The sequence below is a fragment of the Pezoporus occidentalis genome, unplaced genomic scaffold, assembly GCF_034315485.1.
Source record: "Pezoporus occidentalis ecotype Australia unplaced genomic scaffold, CSIRO_AGI_Poc_V1 ctg2, whole genome shotgun sequence".
In the NCBI taxonomy this organism is placed as follows: Eukaryota; Metazoa; Chordata; class Aves; order Psittaciformes; family Psittacidae; genus Pezoporus; species Pezoporus occidentalis.
In genome coordinates, this window is record NW_026913855.1 from 18,910,286 (window position 1) to 18,926,756 (window position 16,471).

At 39.8% G+C, this 16,471-nt stretch overlaps 1 protein-coding gene across 4 annotated transcripts in view; it reads right to left on the reverse strand.

The window, feature by feature from the left end:
- Positions 1-2,141: 2,141 nt before the first annotated feature.
- KIAA0319 (KIAA0319 ortholog) overlaps positions 2,142-16,471 on the reverse strand; it is a 56,292-nt gene continuing 41,962 nt past the window's right edge. For 3 of the 4 annotated variants that reach the window (XM_062618050.1, XM_062618046.1, XM_062618048.1), the window contains exons 14-21: positions 14,398-14,549; positions 13,048-13,186; positions 11,759-11,918; positions 10,818-10,960; positions 8,807-8,929; positions 7,304-7,394; positions 5,434-5,525; positions 2,142-4,590 (exon numbers count right to left, since the gene is read on the reverse strand). In XM_062618050.1, the coding sequence (XP_062474034.1) occupies positions 4,412-4,590; positions 5,434-5,525; positions 7,304-7,394; positions 8,807-8,929; positions 10,818-10,960; positions 11,759-11,918; positions 13,048-13,186; positions 14,398-14,549 (1,079 nt within the window). In that variant the 3' untranslated portion in view covers positions 2,142-4,411. The remainder of the gene's footprint in view (positions 4,591-5,433; positions 5,526-7,303; positions 7,395-8,806; positions 8,930-10,817; positions 10,961-11,758; positions 11,919-13,047; positions 13,187-14,397; positions 14,550-16,471) is intronic. The other variant, XM_062618049.1, reaches the window with a different exon arrangement.

Consider the following 16,471-nt stretch of genomic DNA (forward strand, 5'->3'; position numbering starts at 1 on the left):
AGTAATAGGAAATACGCCTAAGCACTCAAGTTATTTCAAGAACATTAGAACTGCCTAAGGAAAATTTAAATTCAGCATAGAAAACACATGTGCTCACTCTCCCTCCGAGAGGTGCACACACTCTCAATTCCTTTCATGTGTATGCACTTCCGTTTGCCCACAAGAGACCAAGAAAGAAAAGGAAAATTAACATCATAAGAATAGCATCATTAAGGAAACAGCTGGCAGCACAAGTGCTCAAACAGTACCTGTATCTGATGCATCTGACAGAAGGACACTAAGACTGTTTACTTAAAAGGACACAGCTGCAAAAGTGTTACTCATACACATGAAGCGAGAACAATCTTTTTCTTTCCCTCCCCAAATTAGCAACCTGTAAATTAGAATGTTCATGTTTTGCTGAATTTCTAAACAATCTACTCAGTTAACTTGAAAGTTTGAACCACGGAACAGAGAATCTGGATGTGCATCTCAGCAGATTTGCCAAGGTAAATTTGTTTTGTTAAGAAAATTAAAACCACAGGGCTAGACCCATTTCCAGCATGGCAGTTCCATGCTGCGTACACACTCTGCTGAGTACTGAACCTGTTTAATGCCTCAGGCAGTAATGGTAAGGAAATATTTTGCCAAAATATATTCCTTAAAATGCAAACAAAGGACAATTCTTTTGCACAGAGGGACAATCTCTGCTTGTGCATGGATCAGCATGTATAAATTGACACAAGATGCAAATGAAAATCCAGTGCTTACTCCAAGGCTACGAGGCACTTCAAGTATCAACACACTGCCTGCCTTCAAAGAGAGGCAGTATCTTACCAGTTCCAAACAGAATATATTCTTTATTTTCACAGAATCATAGAATAGTTTGTGTTGGAAAAGACCTTTAATTGAGTCCAACTGTTAACCTAGCACAGCTATGTCCACCACAGTGGACTCTGAACCATATATGACAACCTATATCTGGTCTCCTCTGCTTTTAAGTGCAGATGAGACTGTTGGGAATATACCCATCCTAATTTCACAAAGAATCTGCCAGCACTCTCTGTATGAATTAAAACAGTATGTGGAAGTAAACGTAAGGACCGAGAACCTGCTTCAAACCCATCATAACCCAAACCAGAATTGACGTCAGAACTCCATCACTGCATTTGCACCTTGACAGCTTGTTTTCCAACCCTTTCACTCCAGCTATGACATGACATGCTGCAAGAAAGCAATGGTTCTAGAAAGAAAAATTTTATGTAATCAAGAAGCGAGGCTTGCTATATAATCTCCCCTAAAGTCCTGACAAAATCATGCTTGGCCCAGTGACACAAATATGATATACACACAGTGATGATACCACAAATTCACAAACACAGAAACTATTATTTTCACTTCTGTGCAAGTTACATATTAAGAGCAAGCCTCATCTTATGTAAGAAGAATGACCTCTCCTTCCAAGGACATGAAAGGATCAAACTAGTAGAATTAGAAGCAGCTCAAAACTAAACCATATTCAACTTTCAAAACATAACTAAAACAGTTAGCAACAAAGATGTCAAAGCATCATTTAGAGAACAGAATTTAGTAAGCAACTTTCACTTACTACGGCCTTGGGTATAGGAAATTGGTTTAATGTTTCTCATTTGTTGAAGTGAGAATAGCCAAATCATGTGTACTTTCTCATGGCACATGAGCTTACCACCAATCCAAAGATCTGAGCCCCACAGTGTGTTTGCGAGGAGGAACAGCCCAGGGAATTCTGCAGCATTGAGGAAAGTAGGTTTATGATTCCTGTCGTTGCTTTACTAGAGAATCTGTCTTTTGTTTTTCTTGAAAGAACAACCTACTAAGCTTCAGCAGCAGCTTTAGAAACATAAAATAAACAGAGCGCAAGTGACTGACTTCACAAAACTGAAGGATGCTGCTGACTACGCTGACATGTCCTAAAAGGTAAGTTTATAGATAAAGGCACACTGGATACAGTATTTAGCAGAAGCATTAATAGCAGCGTGGCCAATAAAAAGTTGTTCCTTATACAACTCTTTTGTTTAAAATGCATGTTTCTAGGAATGTAATTCCTTCTAGAACATTTTGGGAATTTGTGCGGAATGGATTAAGCCCAACATCCCAATTTGAAAAAGAAAACAAAACTCATATTTTGAGTGGGCCTTAACTTTCTTCAGGAATGCTTAAAAGTATACACTGTATGTGTTTACACATACATTATGTTAACACATTTGGAGCAGAAACTGAAAGACATCAAAAACTGACCTTGCTTTTATTGATCAAGTTATTTAAAAATATATATATACACTCACACACTCAAGAAGGGGCAAGGTGAGATAAAGCTGGATTTTTTTCAATAAAGAGCCTAAAACCCCCATACACAGAGTTAAAACTTGGCTTCTGAAAAAAAACAAATCACACCATTTATACTGCATCTTGCTGGTGGGTACAGGACAAAACATGGAAAATGCTTGCATTAGCCTTTTTTAGCTCTGAAGAGCTTCTCCCACCGCTATGACTCCTGCAGCCACACTCAGCTCTCCAGAGAAATGCAGGGCTGGGCACAGGATAGATACTCTTCAGTGCAGCCCTAATAGCCTTAGGGACTTCTGCTGGCTGCATGTGAGAATCAAAAGTATGAAACCAGTTACGAGCATGCCAGGTTGCTGCAACTTTTGACTACTGATTCCTTCCAACCTAGACAGTTTGTCTGACTTTTGCCCAATTCTTACTAACAAATGAAGCACAGAAGCCACAGTGTTCAACCCAACTAATCTGTTGTGACAGACTTCTACAAAAGGATGGAGAAAGACCCAAAATTCCCTACCAAATTATTTCTTATGATGGAGGTGAACTATGTCCCCTACCTGACCTTTCTCATCTCCCTGTGATCTCTATACTGTTCCATACTTCTCTGTTAATGGATTCTGTACCACAAGATTAAAAAAAAAAAAGTGTTAAAACCAAAAACACTGTCCAAAAATGCTCCCAGAGGAATATTTTCTCCAACAGAATACATCGTTCCGCCAGCTCAGCCCAAGACTCCAGCATGTCAGTAAAGGAGCCCCAGAGAAGGCTGACATCGAAGCCATCCAGTTCCACTGACGCAGATGCCGCCACAAGTGAGGCTTAAGTACAAAAGCCAGGTCTTCAGTTTGAGATTTCAAGAACAGTACTGGGGGCATGGCTTTAAAGCCAAACAAGCATACTGTAAAGAAATTATCCAGATTGTGAACACTGGAACTCCAATATACCTACCCTTCCAAAGCACCTAAAGGGATCTCTTTAGGTCAATACAACTAGTTGCTGCATAGCCACAGAGGAAAAAGTGAAACAACCTAATGTTCAAGCTAAAACCTTTCCCAGTACCAATTCTCATGACAATGAATGTAGGTGCTGAACCTCCTGCTCCACATAGGGTGTTTCACCACAAGCATTTCAGTACACAAATGGCTGGCACATTGTTTAACTGAGCACTGAGGCTGACAGATGGAAACTTGTCTCAGCTGATGGTTCAGTCTTAGAAGGTCCAGAGCTCTTTAGAAGTGCTCTCTAAGCAAAAGGCTATTTGAGATGCTCAAAATGCTTCTGAAGGTGCATTACACCACATCTTTCCTGCCTTTCTGTTACTGTTTGCTGGCTGAATGTGACAGACACCAGAGAGCCAAAGCACCTTCATCATTACAGAAGCAACCTGGACAGCTGGACTTCCCTGCAGGCATCATATTTCTTTATGTAAATACAGGGAACATTGCATCCTACAGGACACAGATGTATCACATTACAGCTGATTAAGTGTACTACTAAGTGTAAGCTTTCTTTGAAAACAAGACACTTCAATCTGATGAGCACTAACCTAGAAAAGGAAGTCACAAAGCACAGTCAGATATAAATACAATGCACTAAAAATGCTCTGTCTTGGTGTTCTCAACCTAAACTGAAATCAAAGATGGAGCCTATGATCACATATTGCTCTCTGTAGTTGTAAGGGAATTTATCTGTATTGGCTTTTGCTGGTTTAGGTCAGCATCGTAATCACACTGCTTCTCTGAGAGAAAAAGACAGGAGCACAGTACATGAACCTTTACGCATTTCAGTTACCATTGTTAGTTCCATAGCAGCCCTGGCTAGTCTGTAGCAGTGATACAGGTAAAAGGGCCTTCTGAAGTTTTAAACAAACATTCATCATGGAACGTGCAAGAAGTAAGATGTGCTCTTCCTTGTTCCTGTAATGGTGACAAGAGGAGTTAGCTGACCATCTAGTTCTTCCTCCTTTCATTCCTTAACCGTGACAGAAATTTCCCCTTTCAATCCGCAATTAGTTGATATTTTAGGAAGCTTTTTGTTCTGGAAAACCAGGTGGGTCAACATGTTTCAGATGTGTTGGATCAGTGTTTTCTGTGCTTTTACCCTCATTCAGTTATCTGTCTTTGGAGCTGTAGTTGAAGGAAACCCCATTTCTGATACATCCATTCATGAGGGTTTTAGGATTCTCTCTTTCAATCTTTTCTCTACTGAAGATAGTGTCCTGATCACTGTCGAACTCGGATTCAGAGACCATCAGACTGGAGTTGTGTTCTGTACTTCTGTGCTTTATACCTGACCAAAAAAAAAAAAAAAAAGTAAAACAAGCTCATTAGAAATGTTTAACTTATGTAACAACTAACCATCCTCTCTTCTGCTGTGACATGAAGTCCAAGTGAAAACATTCTCTTCAATCCCGCATAACAGCGTGCACCATTGCCACCAATAACATAAAAACTGGCCTAGGAGGTATCAGACAGATACTCCTCTGACTTCACTACAGGCTCATCAGTCTGTAGCTCTGAAATGCGAGAATATGCATTAAATTTGAACCAATTAGATATCTTGGTACATAGCCTATGTACTTTTCATATCTTGAATCCGGAAATTAGTCTGTCCACTGAACTATCTGATTAATACAAGCAGCAATGAAAGGTCATGATTTCTACATAAACATTGTCTGTCTTTTTAAGACACCAGTTTCTCAGGGTGATTTTTGTTTCCCCTGCTAACAAATGAAACTCCGGTAAACAAAAAAATACATGTGAAAAGAGGACAGCAGTTAAAAGTCTGCTGATATTTAACAGGATGCTTCTGGGCCAGGAGGGAACTGCTGCACAGCAATAAAACCAGCTCAAAAAAGTGTGTGCAGGAGAGGAAGGGGTTACATGGAGAAAGTCTGTATGACAATTAGATGTTCTAAATTAAGGTTAACAAAGTAGCTTAGACCAGTGGCTGAGTCCAAGGCATCATGAGAGAAATGGATACTCCCTCAACCATTTAATTCTCCATGGTTGCCTCTGCCATTCCCAGATTTGCAGGTCAGTTTCTGGGCTCCTCCTGACTGCAGGTGTCAATTCAAACATACTGACTGTAAACTTGGTGGGTAAGTTCACAGCTAAAACAGATCGCACTTACCATATTTGGGTCGTAGCTCCATTCTCTCCTGCTCATCTATGTTATCCAGGATGGTATATTTTGTTTTCTTTCTTATCTTCGTTCTCTTTCTGCTAAAAGATATGTACCAGAAAGACATTTGGTTCTCATATACACACATAAATCTGCTGTTTTCCCTTTCTATAAACATAACTACGTATCCCAATATACAGAACCTCATCGTACTTTCTCGCCTGCATTTAAAGAGTTGTTCCAGCTTATACCTCTATAAAGAAGCTTAAAACTATATTCTCTGGTCTAGACTGATTTTCTCTCTGATTTAAAAAAATGAAGAAAGCAAGAAAGACTGACTTGCTTTCCTAGGCCACAGGGTTCAGTTTGTTCAAGGTCAGTATAGTAACTAGGTAACAAGGTAGACATACATTCATTTCCAAATAAAATTTCTGCATGAATTGATTAGGTGTTCCCACTCCCACTCTTCTTTTTAACTGAGAGAACTGGTGCTTGTCTGGTTATGCTTACAAAGAAAACCAAACAATAATGGAAGTTGGCTCCCTCATATACACACATGCAGGGACAAAGCCATAATGGTTTGTAGGCAATGGCTTTAAAACATCCAAAAATCCAGCCAAATCTTGGATTAGGGTATCTCGTAGTTTCCACAAGGCAAAGGGCATCTCTTGCCATTCTGTCCTGTGCAGCATTTCCTTCCTCCTTTTTTTTTTCTTTTTCTTTTTTTACACTTACCTGTACCAACCAGCCCTCACCCTCTGGCACAAACCACATGAGGACAAAGGACAGAAGCAGCTGAAATCAAAGATTCATAGAATGGTTTGGTTTGGAAGGGACCTTAAAGATCATCTAGTTCCAACCCCAGCCACAGACAGGGACATCTTCCACCAGACCAAGCTGCTCCAAGCCCCATTCAAGCTGGTCTTGAACACTGCCAGAGATGGGGTACCCACAACTTTTCCATAAATAATCCCTTTCTCATCAAAACACGCAAGACTATGAGGCTCCATGCTACACTATGGGGCTAGAACAGAAAACACCTCTATTTAAACCTTTCTAATGACTACATTGTTTCTTCAACCACAAAAAGGAAACCAGGATCAACTCTTATGCATTTCAAAGAGCACACTTTACATAACGCAAAACCCTAGAAAAAAGTGAAAATCCAGAAATATTTTGACAGCCTTTCATATTTGCTAACAGCTGAACAAGACATCTATTTACTGGGCTTTTTAAGAAGCAGCAAGAACACTTCCTCTAGTGACAGAACTTGCAGCGGCTTGTCACTTGAAAGAGAATTTCTTATCAGCTCAGTAAGAAAGACGGGGGGGGGGTAGGGAACCAGAGAGGAGAATGACAAACAGTAGCAGGCAAAACTGTTTAAGAAAAGAGTAACTGAAGATCTCTGCAGTACTCCTTGCCAGTCAGCCAGATGCATGCCCCATGTCCACCATTCCTGTTTAAGGGAAACACCAGGTTGGGAGCAGCTCCCTTCCTATAGCCTACAATACTCCTACAACACTGACTTTCAGGGTGTGCCTCTTTTTTTTTTTTAGCATGGAGTACTGGAAGACTCAGTGGGAGACCATGAGGATCTGCAGTGTACTCCCAACATTTTAAAGCAAATTATCTCTTAATATGAAGGATACTACAATATCAGCTTTGTGTTTTTCAAAGCGCAGAAGAGCACAGAGGCACAAATGGATACTCCTTTTTTCAGTAAAAATGTGTCCATAAAGAAATAGACACTGGAAGCTCCTCACATGTCTGTAAAAAAGAGTTCAGTGGTTTAGTCCTAAGGGCTGGATTAAAATGTTGTGTGTAGTTGTGTGCAGTTTTTGCATATAACCCCATTAACCCCTCCCCCCAAATCACATACCTTTTGCAGCAGCAGATGCAGAGCCAGGCAAGCCCTACCATGACCACAACCAAAATAAAAACAGATACAGTGACATAGAGTATACTCCACTCTGAAAAAAGGAATACAACAACATATTTGTAAAATAATATGAATGGGATAATTTCTAATACAAGTCTATTAGAATAGCCAATCCTGAGGAATGGGGAGTGGCAACAGGAGCTTCGGAGAACTTGGCACCTTCACATTCTCAGAAGAATCCCTAAAAATTCTCAGGTTTCTAGACCAAAAGTGCCCTTTTGAAAATCTTCTTCCACTCCAATACCTTTTACCATTCAAAGATACCTGAAGTCTACGTGGAAACTTAAGAGGGAATGCTTAGCACCTCAATTGTCATTCTCTAACTGAAATAAACATAGGTGTACTCTAGGGCTGGCATTTTAGTAGTGCTTTAAAAGAGCAGCTGATTAGAGATAGATCCTTCTACCTCCATGGTTACCATTTGTAAATCCATGAAAACGTGAGAAGGGCACAGAGAGAGTACGAGAATGTGAACTCCATCATATGTATACTCACTATTTCAGTGGTGGTGTTATACTACAGAACAAAATAGCATTAGGGCAAGGCTGCAGGAGGTCCCAGCCTCAGGCTTAAAACTCACTGTCTCATTTTGGTTGGTCAATTAGCATTCATTCATCAACAGACAGACACATGGCCTATGGTTACTTAATGGCTTGTAGCAAGCTCCTCAAACATTTACAGATTTACTTGAAGACTAGCGCACTGCTAAGTAAATGTCTCCAAGCCTGCACAGTACTAAGAGTACTTTATTTGAGCTTAAGTAGAAGACCCGTTTAGTTAAATTAGAACTATTAAATATTTGAAATAGAAAGGATTAGCTGGTATGTTAGGTGTGCCACAGAATGCAGACACAATTAAGCTGCTGAAACTAAACTTCATTTCCCAAGTGCAACATGCAAACCAAAAGAAACTGTGAAATTAATCATTCTAAAAAGCTGAGGTATTAAAGGTGACTACATTGCTTCGCCCAGAACACTGGTGTTTTCTTTCCTTAGGTCAGATCATACCTTTTGGCACAGAAGCATCAACCACCCACTAAAACGATTTAAATTGTTGTCTCTTTTACAGCTTTGCAACAATCAGATGACTACTACTCAAAAAGCTTTGCAATGCCCACACTATTCAACAACCCTTCCAACTGGCCCCACATTGTCCCAAGATCTTCCCCCTATGACAAAGTTTTCATGCTTTTTTCCTCAAATAGTGGTACTTTTAATCATTTAAGCTTTTAGAATATTTTAAATATGGGCTACTACTGTAAAGACATTATAATTTCAAGACATCTTTCTACAGAAAGATATTGCTTGGCTGGAAAACGAAGAGACTGTTAGTCTTCCCTCAGCATCTACTTCCAAAGTACTCCCCCTTCTGACAGCAAATAATCAACAGTCTCACAAGATGATGAGTTATTCTTGAAATACATTCTGTACCACCCAAACTCACCACAATTACTCTCTCCATCACTTAGATAACGATGAATCAAGTTTTCCATCCACAGCTGGTAGCAAATGCAGCGCTTTGTTATGGGGTCACAGTGTCCATGTCCAGAGCATTTTAAAAGACAAGCTAAGAACAAAACCAAACATAGGGTCAGTTGTGTAAATGCACAATTTTTCATGCATCCTCTTACTGTGAGGCTACATTGGTGGTAAAGCATCTAGTTCATAATATTCTCTTATTTTTCAATCTCCCTTTATTTTGATGTTATGTTCTAAACAGATTCACAGTTCATCAGAATGCAGGCTGTAAAGAATATGTATCTTATGCGTACAATATTGAAACTGTATGCAAGTCAAGAACAGATTACTCTAACCAGAAATAAAGAGTTGAAGTGGAATTCAGACCTGATCCTTTATGACAAATTTGTAAGAACTTCTAAGTACCTCAGAACTGGGGAATAACAGCATTCTCAGGTATTAGAAGACAAGCATCATACCAATAAACTAGAGTGCACTTCAGTATTTCAAAGCTGAATTACAGCATCCAAGGCCAGAACATTTAATGCCTCATAGGCTTATAAGTAGTAGCTACTGCTAGATTAATGCATCATATCAGACTAAAATGAAAAGTTATTCCCCTTAAAACTCAGAGTAGAAGATCTGCTATGTCAAGAAAAATGTTAATACATATTTTCAAGTGACTCCACACATTTTAGTAATCCAAGTACATTTACAATGGAACAAAAGTTCTTTTCAACAGGTAAATGAAGACAGTATTTACTACAGAATCAATGACTATTTTACTGACAGAGCTAGCTCACTTTGTGATTGTATCATTATGTTCTGATTTTAAATCATGGAGAAATCATATATGCAATATCTGAGTATCATAAAGGGTGGACTTTACTAGTGAAGTTCAAAATAAGCTTAGAAGTTCAAGCATCTTTTGGGGCAAAATAAAAAGTTCATTATAAGAAACCCCAGAGGCCTGTCTGCATTGCAAGTATTAGAAGAGTAGTTATACCAGTGATCACCTCACCATTTTGATTGGTAACAGACAAGTTACCTGTCCTGGGTTCAGCAGTAGCAGTCATTTTTTCTCCTTCTTAGTACCTGGTGCAGTGCTGTGGTTTTGACTTTCGGCCTGGGAACAGCGCTGATAACACCGATGTTTTTAGTTACTGCTCAAATATTTAGTCTGACCAAGGACTTTCTGAGTCTCATGCTCTGCTAGGGAGGAGGGGAAGATGGGAGGAAGCAGAGACAGGATACCTGACCCAAACTAACCGAAGAGGTATTCCATACCACAGCACATCATGCCCAGGATGTAGAACTGGGGGCAGTTACCCGGAAGGGGTAGTTCACTGCTGGGTTGGGCTAGGTATCAGTCGGCGGGTGGTATTGTATTCTCTTCCCTTCTTATTTCCTTTATCATTATTACTATTTGTGGTAGCAGTAGTAATTTGTGCTATACCTCAGTTACTGGACTGTTCTTATCTCAATCCATGGGAGTTACATTCTTTCAATTCTCCTCCCCATCCCTCCAGGGGGAGGGAAGAAAGGGGAAGAGTGAGAGAGTTCTGCATGGTGCTGAGCTTAAACCATGACATTACGTTACAAACCTATTACTGAACACTAAAAGCCTGCAATGAATCAGAAACATTAAACATTCTATAATATGGATATATTAAGCTTTTCCCATCTTCCAACAAAAGACAGTATAAGTCAAGTATCTCTATCCTCATTCCCCAGGCTTTCCTGATAAAGACCAGATTAAGATATTGTGCTTTTGCATGCTGTCACTGATGATGTCTTTTAAAAGAACACAACTGGCACCAGTCTACCACAAATGAACAAGCATCTTCAGTTTTATCTTCAACATCATCTTTTGGAAAGCTACATCCAAAACCAGACACCAGGTGGCAGACAGAAGGCCTTCATGCACTGTTTCCAGGTGCCATGCTAGCCACATACCTGCAAAGTTCCGAAATGAGCAAGTACAATCCAAAACGTACCAGCTGTGTCAACCCTCAGGACTTTAAAAAGCAGAAAGTCAGCCTTCTCTTTCAAAAGCTGCACATGCAGAGTTCGTGAGACATCTGATGCCTTGATCACCTTGGAAGGATGCCCATTCTGCACGTAGAACACAACTGCGGTGCTGCAGAAAGAACAGCTAAGGTCATGACTGCTGTCAAAGATCACTTTTGTCAGGCATTAGTTTATAGCCTTTGGTTTTGTTTGTTTCTGGAAAGCAAATGTCACCACTGATAAAAGATTGGGGAACTCCGTCCATGGATCAATCAACTCCATCCAAATGCCATGGACTTCATTATGAGCCAGGAGACCAGCAGTTCTCTGGCTTCTCATTTTCACAGACAAAAGGTGACAACAGAAAATATAATTCTCTCCTTGGTCTTACTGACTCCTGCTTTAAGAGAAGTATGTATACATTTGCTTTCCTCACTCTCATCCAGGACCTGTTCCAAAGCACTCTGAGGCAGTTTGAGTATCTTTAGGAAACTGAACTTCAGAGCAAGGTAGCCAGCAAGAAAATAGAAGATGGGAATAAACCAGGTTTGATCAGATATTGCTGGAACCTTACTTTGAATATAAGCAGTACTTGCTTCACTGTAAGAAAGTCTGTCTCACTCAATCCAGTATTTGGGAAAAATAGTGTATGGAACAAAGATCTTGAAATACATGCATGTGCTTTATTTAAAGGAGTAAACTATACAAAGAATTTTTAATCTTTTTAAAATCAAAACACTTCAGTTCTGAGCCTCCAGAGAGTTAGCTTCATCAATTTTCTACCACAGCAGACAAAATTAACTTTTTAGAGTTATGAGCATAGCTTTTTTTTTTTGTTCATCTTAGAAAAGATTATTTTACAAGTCATTATGAGCTGTGAGTTAATGAAAATCACAAATCTTCCTTGCACAGCAGGTTATCTTTGTACCTTATATCTGAGTAGGCTTGTATCTTCTGAACTTTGATATCTGAATCCAAAACATTCAGCAATACAGCCAGTTGTCTCACCAGAGTGTCCTTCTGCTGTTCACTCAGCTGTCCCACTCCAACTTGCAGAATGAGCTCCACCAGACCATTTCTTTTGGGATCTGACAGAAAAAAAGAACATGCTATTCTTTCAGAGCCTGGACAATATTTCAGTACTAACTGAAGACAATACAGTATTTTCCTGCGTAAGGCCCATACTCCTTGTAACCCAGCCCTTTTGTGTTCTTAGAAAAGTACTGAAACAAGCCTGGTGGGTCCTAAGATAGCAACCCAGGTTATCAGTTCAAAGAAAGCACTTCAGCATGTATTTCCCTTTAGCATGAACACATTTCTGTGCAGAATATCAACTTTTGTCCTCCTAAATGCTGTCATCTTAAGGTCTCAGAGGGAAGCACTAGGCGAGTCTAAGTTTTCAGTTCCCTGCTAGTTTTCTACTACTGGCTACCACACACAAAAAAAAAGGAGGTAAAGATGTAATCATATGGTAGTATGCAAGAATCTGTGAGCAAGTCTAAATGAGAATGGTCAACTTCAGAAATACCAAATATGTTTACCTTCACAAACTGAGGGTTCTGTTAAATAATACTTGGACTTCTAGAGTGCCTTGCAAACAAAACAAGCTTCACAAATATCCATGGAGAATCCTGAGCCAATTATTGTGACTACATTCAACAATAAAGCAAGGAACAGAAATAAAATCATTTTCCAAGAACCAGACAAGAAATCTCCAACAGACCAAAGATTTCAGGCTCGTTTCCTGAAACCTCAACTTATCCTTCCAGCACACAGGCGTTTATGCTGCTTTTGAAAATAAGTCTATACACGACCAATACTAAAACTATGAAAAGACAACTTAAAAACCCCTGAAATGCTTTGAGGTTTTTGTCTTTCAAGATGAAAAGAGGAAAAAGAAGCATAAAAACACACTTTCACTCATCAAATACACAACTGCAGCATTTGTACCCAAACTTAATGTTTAGCTCCCATCTCTTTCTATTGTCCAAACTGATTAATAACCACGAAAAAGAAACCAGAATGCTTCCAGTAAGGTACTTAAGAATCCTGACATATCTAACACACTCAACCCTACTGAAAGAACAGAAGAAAGTAGGGAGAGACCTGTTTGCTTTATGTTTTAACTTGACAGAATCTTGTCAACATTGAAATAAGTGAAAAGAAGAGCAAAGATGAGGTATTCGCAACGTATCGATGACCTTTTAATTGTCATACCAGGCCGCACTTCAATAGTTGCTGAATCAACATCTGAGTCTCCTTTAGCATCTGTTACTTTCAAGTGAAAAATGTATGTTCCTTCCACCAGGTTAGTTAGCTGCAGTACTGCCTCATGGTCTGAGCCATGGATCACATCCTGGAAAAAAAACCAACCAAAATTAGTACTGGGATGATTATAGCTACAGAGAAAGTTGAAGGCGTGACTATCAAAGTAAGGTATCTGGTATGACAGTGTGAGTTCTTGCTTTGCTTTTGGGATAAATGTGACCTACTCACACTTTATGGCAAAGTAATACAAATTTGGAAGTGACACGTATGGTGTCTGAACAGTATCAATATTTTAATAAAATCAACCTAAAAACCAAACCAAAACAAAAAAAAAAAAAACAAAAACAAAACCAAAAATCACAGAAACCAACCCCAACCCAAACCAGGCAGAAACATTCTCAAGTACTCATCTACTTGAAAATCTGAGACAGGTATATTATTATTTCTCAGCTTTACTCCACTATCCTTAGTTCTGCTTTCTTCACTCTCAAATTACTTTCTTTCCTTGGAGTCCATGTATTTCCAACTATCACCTCTGCCAGCTACATACTGAAGCTAAACCTCTTCAAATTTTCTCATACCCTCATGCGAATTGCTTCTGGAATCTCTGCTATCATTTTGCTGTTTCTCCTTTCCTGGTTCTTACCAATTTGTCACTATTTTCCTGACTGCAAAGGACTGCACACAACATTGTGCAGACAAGCAGAAAAAGTTATCACATTATAGTAGCTGACACAAACTTCAGTTTATCAAGAGGTACTTTTGCTGTTTGCCCACCTTGAACAGCAGACTAACAGACTCCACTGCCCTAATGACCCAACCTATTCACTGTGATCTGCCAGTCGTTGTGTCTGTAGATCTAGCACCACACACCATTTTTATCTTAAACTGGAAGTTTCACCTCATCTGGTACCAGACACAATTCCTTAGTTTTTATCGGTACTTCTTGCTATCTCAGACCTTTCCACTTTTAGGGTATCTGGATTTCAGAAGATTTTTCTCTCAGACACACTAGCTTGGTACTATCACCCATTACTCCTCAAATGGCAAAATTTCATTCTTACATTTCGAGTCTTTCTGAACTAGTTCTCTTACTTAGACACCATATTCTGTTGCTGTACTGAAAATATCACAAGCCCCTTGAACCAAAGCATTAAAGAGAGCAGGGAAGACAAACAAGAAACAGACACCATGCCTCAGAGCATTTTATGAGTCATACTTGCCTGCCCTGCCCTGCTGCAGCAATGCTACATGCATAACGGGCAGAATTTGACTTGTTACAACCTTCAAGAAACTTACCCCAGCTGCTGGGCTTTGACCATCCCGAATCCACAAATATGACACGATCCCCTGGTCATCAGCAGACCTTGAGCCATCCAAGGTAACAGAGTTATTTGGTAGCACTAGAACATGCTTCCCACCAGCATGTGCCTGGGGTGGACTGTTGTTTTCTAGCCATAGAAATAGTGGAGAAGGATTTGCTTTCAAGACATGTGAAATGTGACATGCCATTGCAAATACACCCACACTGCAACTCTTTACCCGAGGATTACAGGCAATAACAACAGAATCTTGTTTAAAAGGTACAAGGAGAGAATGAGTGGGTATATAGAATTTGGCTCCAGAATTACTACAACCTGACAGAAGCAGAGCTGCACCATGAGGACAATACCAATAAGAGTACCATACAAAAAGATTTTTTTCAGAAAGCATTGTGGGGTAAGCCATTTACAGTATGACAAAAGCATCAGATCTCAGTCAAGTAAAAAGATTTTCTGCCTCTTTAGAAACACAGCCCATGTGTCCACAGATCACCATGCTGAGTTCTTCTCATTTTGAGAAACACTTATTACCTAACAGAAGTTTGTGGAAGGCATTGTATCTTCACACAGGCAAATGTTAATCGGGAAACTTACAGTAAACCCAGTTCACAAATGATTTTTGCTTACCTCTAGCACTGAAATGAAGGCATGCATTGGGAGTACAGCCAAAAAACAATGAAGAAACATGAACGCATTCTCTTTCCAGAAACCAGACATCACTGACTTTTATTTAAAACACAACTGGTAAGACAGAGCTCCAGGAAGCTGTGAAGCTGAGTGAAATACCTTGCCAGTCTGAATATTAGAACTGACATAAATTATTCAATTCTGGACATATCTCCAGGGCACTGGCTAGCATTGTAGGTATTCTTTAGAACAGCACAGAGTTCTCTGTGGTACAAGTGACGATCTTGTCTCTTCCAAATAAACCAGTTGATTTAACTTGGCTACCGGACCAGTGAATATCTTTAATATTGAACCTGTGACAGTTGTCAGTACATACTGTGACTCCACGTCACAGTCTGAATGAAAACGTGAGACACATTTGGGCAGAGCTGTTGTCATACGTTTCTGACTAAACACCTAACTGAAATTCTAGAACAGTTTAACCAATGATGCACGTGGGTAAAACTGAGTCCATCTGCTCCAAGATATGCAACACCTGAGTTGGAGCAATCCCAAGCACCAATACAGGCTTGGTGAAGACAGGATTGAGAGCAACCCTGAAGAAAAAGACTTGGGGGTGTTGCTTGACAAGAAGCTCAACATGAGCCAGCAGTGTTCCCTTGCAGCCCAGAAAGCCAACTGTGTCGTGGGCTGCATCAAAAGGAGCATGGCCAGCAGATCAAGGAAGGTGATTCTCCTCCTCTACTCCATTTTCAAGAAGTCAGCAGCTAAGATTCTGACACAGCTCTATTATCATTTCATAAATGGTATAGGTAAGATACTTGCAGAGCCAGAGTACATCAGTCCCCTCTAAAAAACCCATCAAGGTATGCAACAGAAAGCCAAGCACTGGAACAAACAAGATCTGAAACATATTATGCCACCTTCTTTAGAGGGACGTATAGACCTGTGGAGATTGCTGAAATCACTACCTAAGGAACAACATGAGGTAAAAGATGGTTGGATTGTCACCACCTGCAAACTTGAGAATGCAACACACTATGAAATCTGTTGAGGAGTACCTGACAGTACCTCTGTCACAGGAATGAAGCTGCCAAAGAGTCTAAAGCACAAATCTTAAGAGAAGTGGCTGAGGGAACAAGGATTGTTTAGCCTGGGGAAAAGGAGGCTCAAGGGAGAACTTATCACTCTCTACAACTATCTCATAGGAGGCTGTAGTGAGGTGAATGTCAATCTCTTCTCCCAAGTGGAAAGCAATAATATGAGAGGAAATGACCTCAAGTTACGCTAGTGGAGGTTTAGATTGGACATGAAAAAAAAAAAAATACAAAAATTTTCACTAAAAAGGTTGCCAACCACCCTTGGAGCTATTTAAAAGATGTGTAGACATGGTACTTAGGGAGTGGTTTAGTGGTGGATTTGGC